At 34.5% G+C, this 10,671-nt stretch overlaps 1 protein-coding gene across 1 annotated transcript; it reads left to right on the forward strand.

Annotated features, from left to right (window-relative positions):
• Positions 1-8,259: 8,259 nt before the first annotated feature.
• LOC124361285 (protein ALP1-like) lies at positions 8,260-9,667 on the forward strand. Its single transcript, XM_046815333.1, has 2 exons — positions 8,260-8,337; positions 9,344-9,667. The coding sequence occupies exons 1-2, from the start codon at positions 8,260-8,262 to the stop codon at positions 9,665-9,667; spliced, it is 402 nt and encodes a 133-aa protein (XP_046671289.1).
• The last annotated feature ends 1,004 nt before the right edge of the window (positions 9,668-10,671 follow it).

Raw genomic sequence — 10,671 nt, forward strand, 5'->3', positions numbered from 1 at the left:
TTATGGTATATAAGTATGAGTGTGAAACGTGGAAATGAATACATGTGAAACTGATGACAACCGAGTGAATGTATTGGCTAGCTATGAACAATGACGCATCCCCGCCACCCCCACACATCCCACATAGACCGTGCATATTGTATGTAGCTACGAATGAGAGTGGCAGTGATAGTCAAACGTGTTCTGGTTTATTGGTCGTCACGCGACGTCAAAGTGAAACTATATTAACGCAACAAATCTGTACGTCGCATTGCTTTTGACATTGTTACAAATCACACCACTCTATATCATTAATTATGTCGTTAACGTATTTTTATATAGGGTTGAAAAAAGTCCTGCACGGGATTAATAATTCCCAAATGGTTACAGTCAAAGTAATAGAACTTGGTATATCATTATTGCACCTATAAATCTACTTTTTGAAGTAACTACCATATTTTTGTCATGTCAGGGAAATGGCCGACAAAAAGTCAATAAATGAGAGCATAGGTCGAGTAGTACATAAAATTAAAGGTCTCTATTAGTAGAATACAATGCAAATCCGACCTAAAAAGAGTTGACTCTAAAAAAATTACGCTGGTTTAAAGTTTGAAACATTTAACATGTAAGTCCTGTTCTAGGTGATTTAATATTCTTTGTCTTGGTTCATGTTGTGAAAGTTAAACTTAGTAAATGAATAATAGACTTATGAAATAGTTTTTAAGGTAGTTAGTGACTCTTCACATCCGATGGAGGATAGTCTACAAAAAGTTCGGCAAAAAATGTAACGTAAAATTTAGCTCAAAACGTAGCAACAGGAATACATTTGTGATGTGTAATAATAATAAATTAATACGTCTTGGACTATGCTTACCTGTATATTAACATTTTCCCGGCCTGTAATCGGTCGGTAATTATGAAGCCCGTGCGGAACATTGTTTACACCCTGTATATTAGTTAATTGTAAATGAACTTTAACAGGAGTAAGTTTTTATCTATGATCAAGAGGAGGATCTGGCAGTTCATTTCCAACAAGTAAAATTGTATCTATTTTCTGTTCTTGCAATACTTTTAAATAATTTTTTGTAATATTTATAAAAATGCCACATTTTCAGTTTTACATGTCTGTAACATTTATCAGAAGTGTATTCAGCAATAGTGCACTGGTTTTTATTAAATTTTAAAATACTCATAGAGGTTAATGGTTCCATTCTCCAGTCTTCGAGGATTCAAACAAAATGTGGTATAAATAAAACGAGTACAGGCCTATAACAGAATGGATCAACGTCAATCCTTAAAACAAGGTAAAACAAAAACTGTCAGTGCTCACTAGCCCTTTTTTAATAGCCCTTGAAGAACGCTATATGATAACGATAACAATGCAATCGCGCTGTTGAATCATCCATGTTCTAATTTTCATCAATGAAATGATTTAATTGCCTTATAATCAATATGTAACAAGCTCAATCAACTTTCGTGTCATGAAATTATAAAATCCTTCATGTCATATGATCCAATATTTGAATGCGTTATTAAAATTGATCCATTTTAATCAAATAGATCAAGATCAATCGGATTACACAATGGATGATGGCGATCATACAGAAATCCCTTCAAACGTACATTGGCATGAACTTTGTCAACCGATTCAAAATCTCAGATATGTTTACATTACGAGGAACATGAGCAGATTTGGGAGAAAGTAAAGATAAGAACAGATAAGAAAGGAACGGGATTATGGAACGATCTTTGGTACCCACAATATAGGTTTCTTTCATCCGACTCCCACACCAAAGAGCTGGTAAATTGCAATATACAAATTCTAATGTTCGAATGGCTACATCAACTTAAGAGTTAATTTTAAAAGTAATACTCCAGTACTACCAGAGTATATCCAGCCAATATGTTACACCCAATATAACCAAGAACCCCGGACTCTGATTCGACGAGAAGTACTTTGCGAGAAGACAGTGTTGTTAGGCCTCGAAATCTTACTTCTGTGACAGAGTCTATTTAATAACCGGGTTTCTTGCTAGTCTTCGTAGCATAAAAATCATCCAACATAGGAACTCTACTTATTTTCAAAGTTTAAATTACAAAACCGTCGTCTGCTTTTAAAACTATACCGTATGTGCAGTGTTCTTCTTTCCCCATATTTTAAAGCTGAGTTGAGGTAATTGCCTAAGCTTTCTCGACAACAATTTCAGGGTTTTCAGAATTCATTCACGCAGTTGTACTAGCTTTTAATTTTTGATTATTATTATTTCTTTAACAATTTATTAGGAAAAACTTAACTAACCTTAATCTACGTGAAACACAGATTACGTCTATGCTGGGCTCCCAAACAGGATAGTAAGATCTTACTTTCATGGTAACAGTGAACTCCAACCAAGAACTGACAAAAAAGAAAACAATGTACGAAAAACATCTCCTCCAATTGATTTTATATTCCTTTTAGCTTTCCTGGTGCTTTTTATAGTTTATCAAACTTGTTTAAATCCTACCCACACATCAAACTATTACTCAAAGCATTCCTTAAAACCCTTTCCTCTAGTGATTAAAACCCTCACGTCTGTATGCGAGTGCGTAAACAGAGTAAAATGTATATACTGTATCTTTTTAGATTTCTATCTGAATTAAGTACTCGTACTAAAGTTACTGAGGGATGGACATGTGTCAACTATAATAGAAAAAAGGCAAAACCTAGATTGAATTCCAACATGAAATGGGATGTCGAAAATCCAATCGGCTGTTGTCAATTGTGTTTAGACGAAATTCAGTTCAATCCGAGACTATCATTGGACGCACTGGACCTCACAAAACGACATCCTGACCAGCCTGTCAGGACTTGTTACTACTTGTATAGAATCGGTTGCTGACAAAGATTAATACATTATATTTTTGAAACATTATTGTCCTGTAAAATGTTATGTACGTTGTATAGACAGCTTTAGATGTATATATAAATCTGTCTATTACAATAACTCTCATCGTGGAAATTTCAGAAGATTACTTTTTTCCGACCTGAGCACCCAGAACCCAAAACCATCGTACTACAAAAATGTATGAAGTGCTCATGCAATATAATGCGGGCTTGTAATATGATATGTAATATTGCAGTAATTGTTAATTAATTCAGATCAAACATGATGCAGAGACTTTTTTGCACATACCTCAGCCGTTACCCAGTTCAATTCAAGACAATAGTTTTGTTTTTCAAAGCAACACTTTGCATTTGTACAAAATTTAACTATATTACAAAACATAGACCAAAATTAATGTTGCTTTTTTACATATTCAGAATGTTTAAATTGTATTAACCTTTCCGTTTTTCGATATCACTTTCAAAATGGCGGCCAAATTCGGTTTAAAAAGTAAATTAAGGTCAGTCCGTCCATCTTCTGTCCGTATGTATATATCTCTTTGTTATGTTGTATATGTATATCTCTTTGTTATGTTGTCGGGTACTTTGTCGTGTCCGCCAATATTCTGGTGTATCGGTTTATTAATGTTGTTGATATGGATTCATCGATAAACAATATTTCTTATCCATTGTCTAACAGCTTGTCCCTCCTAATTGGTATACATGTTCAATTGTCTATTCTTTAATTATAATATAACTTCACTAAAATATTTTATAATTTACTTCTTCTTTTATTTAAGAAATTAGATTATTTTTTTATACATCTTGCTATGCCATCTTGATCCACAATATTTATTGTGTCAATTTATAAAATAATCAAATGTGTTTCATCAATCAAAACATACTGTAAATTAAAGTCGCTGTTTGTGTAGGTCTGTTTGTGCATCAATATTTTCTAAACTACTCAACGAGTTTTTATATGGTTTCGTTATGAACTATGACAGGTTTGTAGGTATGATACATCAATATTTATTTTAATCATAGAAAGTTCAAAAAGTTTGTATAAAAAGGTAATTGATATTTTTTAGCGCTTTGATTATTAGATATTGACTAAACCTTAAGACTTATGACAATTCAAAAAGACTCACAAAGAAGTTCACTGTGAAATATATTTATTTTCAAATATTAACCCACAATAACCATTTATCTCTTTATACATTTACATTTTTATTTCCGACGTTATTTGGATCAATAAAGTACCCATATTAATGCGTTAAGATACGTAAATATTCTGTCAAATTACTCTTTTAATCAAATAATCAATATTTTGGTAGATAGGTATTGCGTATTAAAGCACGCGTGTTTTGGTTCCTCGGCATATGACCAAAGAACAGTAAATACTTTGATTCTTACAAAAATGTATTCACAGATGTAAACAAACTACTCTATAGACACTGTGCTAGATCTTGATGAAGCAGAATTTATTGCATTTTCCTACAGAATTCCTGAATATTTTGCAGCCCTCTAGAATATCTCCACATAAATTAGTTTTGAAAATAGGGTGTCCCGTCATTTCTGGTACATGATTACTGCAAAAATCTTTAAAAACGTACATAATATAATGCACAATACTGACTGGGTGTGGAACTAGAGGTGTTTTGATTCCTCGGATGCCTTTAATATTTACAGACTTTCCAATTTAAGCGGCTGCAATGTCCCCTGAAATTGTCTTTTTCAATTACCATTATTAAGTCATTCGATGAAACATTCATGTTGCAGGATTAGATAAGCGTTCAGTGTTTTTTACATGAACAATATGTAACTTCCAAGAATAACCAATATGTGTTGTACAACAAAACATTTCTGTAAATATTGTGTAGATAGTTTGTACTTATTAGTAGTATTAATAATCTAATGTTAGATAGATGATTATAATATATTGACCTAATTTTATAATATCGTTTGATTAGTAAGGCGATTGGTTATTATAAGCCAGATTAGTACATTATAATTATAATTTTGAGGTTTTACGGGAATCAGAATCGTGAAGATAGAAATAACTGATGTTTATGATTGAATCAACGTAAGAAGATTTGTTTTAATTAAAAATGTATTGGACCCGTGCGAGGCCGAATTGGATTCCTAGTTGTAGTAAATAAATACTAAAATAATTGCACATATCAGTTTACTAGGTGCCTAATAGTTTAACAGTTCATATCTTAGCTAACAGTTTAAAATTTACAACTACCTATACATCTGGGTTATTTATATTTTATGTAAAATACTAATGTATTCATTTGAGAGCTTACAAAATTAGGAAGTGTTTATTACATAACAAAAACAGTGTAAGGCGTACTGCGGTAACACTGCAATCCACAGCAGATCGGCTGTTTTTCAAATTTTGGAAACTTTCTCCCTTCTTTATCTAGTAAAGATATTAATTCTTAAATGAAATTAAATGGTATTTATTTTTTATTTAACAAATACAATGAGACAAAATTACTATCTTATTTTTGCAACAGATTAAAGACTGTTACAAAATCCATCTTAGCTGGGTTTTTGTTCTTCTTGTTTTTTTTTTGTTTTTTTTTTTAATTGGGGGTTTTAGAACTGTATATGTATATATTTTCTTTATTGGTTTTATGATGCCAGAAATACTTCGATTAAAAGAAAATTATAATAGCCAATACAAATAGAATGCTTTACAATCGAAGAGCGCTTCTTAGACCTTTGTATTTGATGTGAAAAATATACTTTAAAGTTTGTTTTTGTTATTGGAAGGATTGTGAAGGAAACAGGACTTTTTTCCGGACATTTGCCATCGTTTAGTGACACAATACAATTAGTAATATTACGGTTCGAGATCTGCAATCGGATCACTTCTTCAGGTAAATTACTAAATTAGTGCATGACTGTAACCTAGGTTGCACTTACCGCAACATTGTTTGGAATGTCATTTAAAAAATATTTTCTTGATGACCCTGTTTTTGGAAATGAATTTGGTGCGTAGTGGCGGATAACTGGTAGTTATTATATGAAACTAGTTTCTTAAAACCCCTGGAAAAAAATTTGAATTTAAGCGAAAAGCGCTTCTGACAAAAGCTCTAGATATATCTTGCAAATTATAGTTGTTGCAAAAACAAGTAATCAACAAATTCTTTGTTTACGAAATAATTATAATGAAGAAAGAACTAAAAAGGAATTACCACATAACTTTGTACCTATATTTAATATATGCAAATAAATGTTATAACTAAGCTTTAAATACAAAATACTAAAACAATGCAAAAGATATATATTTGTTAAATCTCATAATATCTTATTATATTTAGCTTACCACAACAAACTCAATGGGGTTTTATTAAAAAAATTAAATTACTACTGATAGAATAAGAAACATATAGGTATGTACTAGATTTTCCAAGTTGGAGAGTCATAAAACTTCCAATGATGATCAAATGACTGCCAGAAAATATAATTGGAAATCCTGATATACCGAAGGGAGCCTCCATACGCACATCCATCATGGAGGTTATTAGAGGCACCCTTGCCTGGACGCCATTATTTACTCCTTTTCTTTATTTGATCCTAATAACGTGTACTTGAATATAATAAATACGTTGAAGTAAATGTATTCAAATACGATTCAAATATTATTTTAGAAATGGATTAAAATAAAAAATGTTTGTTTATCCTAATGACCACTTGTTCTTATTTTTAGAGCACATTTAAAATAATACTTTTAAAATAATACTTACAAATACTATTACAGTAATTATTAACATTGTTAAATTTTCAATATCTCTAAAATAATAAAACATGCAAAATGTAATTTAATAAGAAATATACTTTCGCAATCGTTATCACATTCACACTATCTGCAAACATATGGAACTTATGGCAAGCAGAGGAGACAAATATCGTCCGCATAAAGAGTATTACCTCTAAGAACTGTCAATACCTAAGTCTAGCTGTCCCAAGAGTGGCTAGGCCAAATGTGTCAAACGTCACTGTGAAGAGATGGTTAACTGCTACACGAGGCTTCTTTAGAAACTGTCGGCACGTGGCACGTGGCACGTGGCACGTGGAAACTGCCAATAAGTAAGAATACTCGGTATCTGTGAACTCAAAACAATTGATCTGCTTGATTGCTTCAAATCTTGTCATCATAAAATTTACTCACATACTGTAGTGAAAGTTATGTACATCTAAAGCCATCTTTCTATTTCTTCCTAAGGGTACGCGCATAGTGAGGAGGTGAAGGTGGAGGTGTAGCTGGATGTGTAGGTGCAGGTGGAGGTACAGATGGAGGTAGCATCGTATAGTGCAGGAGGTTTTACCTCGCCGTCTAGCTCGCCGCCTCGCAGCTCTTTCCCCTCCCCAAACACGCGTCCAACACAAGCAGTCGAGTGTTGTTTCTATCCATTAATCACAGTGGTAGCTTTTTTGCCTATTGCAACAATTTTCTCTGTCAGTGATGATAAGTGAAGATAGTGATGATAGCGATGATATGTCTTCAGCATGTAAGTGGTGGCTTACGGGAACGTTAAGTAATCGAACATTTAGTGCACATCCTGTTAATCAAGTGCGACAGGAACTAGGTGAATATCATTATCTTTTTCATGAACTAAAAAATTATCCTGAGAAGTTTCAAAATTATTTGCGAATGACTCCTGAAACGTTTAAGTACATATGTGAAACCATTTCTCCAAAGTTGGAGAGTTGTACAAAATACTGCAACTTGCATGTTAACCCTATCGGTCCAAAAGAACAGCTTGTACTGACTATAAGGTAAGTTACATGTACCTTCTGCCTGCAATTGCACATGTTCTGTAAGTTAAAAAGTATATGCTTTGTTAAAGATAAACAGTGTAAATTTAAAATAAAAAATATATGTATTGAAGTAAAATCAATAAAATTGTGCCAGAAATAAATTTCATATATTCTTCTGTTATTTAATTCTCGAATATGTTTGTTGGTAATAAGAAAGCAATTCCAGTTCATGAAAAATACAATTTATTGGTAAAGTGATAGTAACTAAACAGGGATCTTTTCAAAGTAAAATACAAACGAAAGATATTAATGTACGCTACATAAAAATGCTGCAAATGTTGAAAATGTTATAATAGTAGGCCTAACATAATCTTAAAAAATGGTATTATTAAGTAAATTGCGCAAAGGAAAAATAGTAGTACTTATAAAAAAACGTAAAGAACTATTAAACTGTCATTAATTTATCGCCAGCTGAACGGCATTACAAAGACATTTTAAAAGTGAGTGTACTCGGGAACATATGTTTCGCCGCCATCCTGGTTGTAGTTCAATGGTGAAGTCACGTCGCGGACCAGCTGTGCGAAGGTGACTGGTGATGGTGATGCCATGGTACTAGGAGAGGAACTGTCGTAGGGACTGTAGCGATGAGAGCTTGTACTGTGGTGTCTACTGACGTAGGTCTAGTGACAGTTGATGTTGTTGAGATGATGATGGTGGTTCGGGTGAGTATGCCATGTGAAAAAGAATTTCTTGAACTTTCATCCTGAACAACATTTTCTTTCTAGGATTCAGGTTTTTTAAACATGGGGTAGCAGTGAGTTGAAGAACCCAACATCCTCGTCATTTGCCCTGTCCTCACTTTTCTGTTGCTTTAACTTCAACTTTTCTTTCTCCAACTGCACTAATTCCCGTCCAATAGCTGCTTGTGTCGTGATTCTTTTTTTAAATCCTGTTCTTGTGATCAGGTCATTCGTATTAAATCTTGGTGGCATTGCAGGGCGTGATGCATGAGATTTCTGCTGCTGGCGTGATTCACTCTCCGGCGCCGGTTACTATTGTCAGATTCTCTGTGTCCAACTGTGGATTGTCAGGTTCATCACATTCTTGGCCTATCTCGGTCACTTCTTCCGACTCCTCTTCGTTTAGGTCGTGGTCTGAGTCATCTGCTATTACATCTGCAAGGTTTCCTGTTGATTTGCGGGGCAAAAACTGGTCTTTGAGAAACGCCACGCTGTCGTAATATTTCCATGTGGGTGTTTCTGGTGCTGCAGCTCCAGACTTAATTGTTTTGGAAAATTGTTTTTCTGAATTCTTGCCTCAAGTTCTTCCAAATTTGCTTCACAACTTTATCTGGAACAAAACACGAAAACGTAAACGACTAATATTTTTAATATTATGTTTTTGGTTATATTGTGTTCTTTGGTTGCAGGTACTTGGCAACTGGAAGCAGTTTTAAAACTCTTGGATTTTCATTTCGAATGGGAGACAATACAGTGGGCAAAATCGTTAAGAATGTGTGCAAACTGTTATGGGGAGACGTTCCAACCAGAGCATATGCCAGTTCCAACTATTGAAGATTATGAGCAAGTTGCAAAAAGATTCTATGAGATTTGGAAATTCCCACACTGTATCGGAGCGTTGGACGGTAAACACTGTCGAATAAAATGCCCAGCGCATTCAGGGTCTATGTACTTCAATTATAAGAAGACTTTTTCAATTGTTCTACAGGGTGTTGCGGATGACCATTACAAGTTTATATTTATTGATGTTGGCGGTTTCGGCAAACAAAGCGATGGGGGAACCTTGAGGGCGTCAGATTTTGGAAGGTTGTTGGAACAAAACAAATTGTGTATTCCCGAAGAAAAGTGTTTGCCTGACAGCAATATAAAAGTTCCACACGTTTTTATTGCAGATGAAGCGTATCCCTTGCGCGAGAATCTCATGAAACCTTATTCGAAAAAAGCTCTTGGGGATGCAGAAGAAGTGTATAATAAACGGCTATCAAGTGCTAGAAAAACCATTGAGTGTGCCTTTGGCATTCTGTTTTGCTAAGTGGCGGATATTAAGTGGTTACATTGAAACCTTGCCTGAGACTGCAGACGATATAATAAAGGCTGCATGCGTTTTACACAATATAATCATAAACAAAGACGGATACTGCGGTGTACATGAGTCAGAACTCCTGCCTTTCCCTACTGAACTGAACTTACAACCATTGGGTAGATCTGGAAATGCTACATCTAATCGAGCCAAAGAAGTTAGAAATAGTTTCAAGGAATATTTTGTAAACAATCCGTAAATCAAGATAATACTTAGTTGCAACTGTGTGTCCTTGTTTATAGTTCATTAAAGATTTCATTCGCAAGTTTCTAATTTTTACCTTATTTCAAAACCTTTTACTTACTAATGTTAGATAAAAAATATATTAATTAAATTAGAAAGTCTGCTATGGATACTTTTACATTACACTTTAAACTGAATATCCCACATAAAACAGCAAAGCTGGTTTAAGTTTTAAATTTAAAGTTTTTAGTTACCTGTAACTTTTAGTTCTTTCGCAATTTCCTTCCATTCCTTGTCCAGAACGTGGACGATTGTGATGTTGCTTGTGTCTCTTGTCCCACAAGGCTGGACCGATTTTGGACAGCAATAATAATATCTTCCTTAATTTCGGATAACAGGTTATCAAAAACTAACAGAAACCAACAAGCGAACTAAACGTTGACTTGGGTGAAAGCAGACTGAAGGGAGTGGCGGGGTGTACCGGGAGAGGGGGTTGGGGGGTGCGTGGCCTTGAGTGGACCAAATCACGTTAAAGCAGCGAGCAAAGCCGCGAGCTAGGCAGCGAGGTAAATCAAACTAGTTTGTTTTCGAAAAACATCCTGCTAGGCCTCCTTGTAAGTGGCGAGCTACACCTCTACCGCGACCTGCTCACCATGCGCGCACGCATTTAACCTAATGAAATTGTTTTACCTCGCCGTTAACGGCGACCTGCACCTACACCTACACCTCCACCTTCACCTCCTCACTATGCGCGTACCCTAAGGCGTATACTA

Source organism: Homalodisca vitripennis, chromosome 4 (genome assembly GCF_021130785.1).
Source record: "Homalodisca vitripennis isolate AUS2020 chromosome 4, UT_GWSS_2.1, whole genome shotgun sequence".
NCBI classification, from domain to species: Eukaryota; Metazoa; Arthropoda; class Insecta; order Hemiptera; family Cicadellidae; genus Homalodisca; species Homalodisca vitripennis.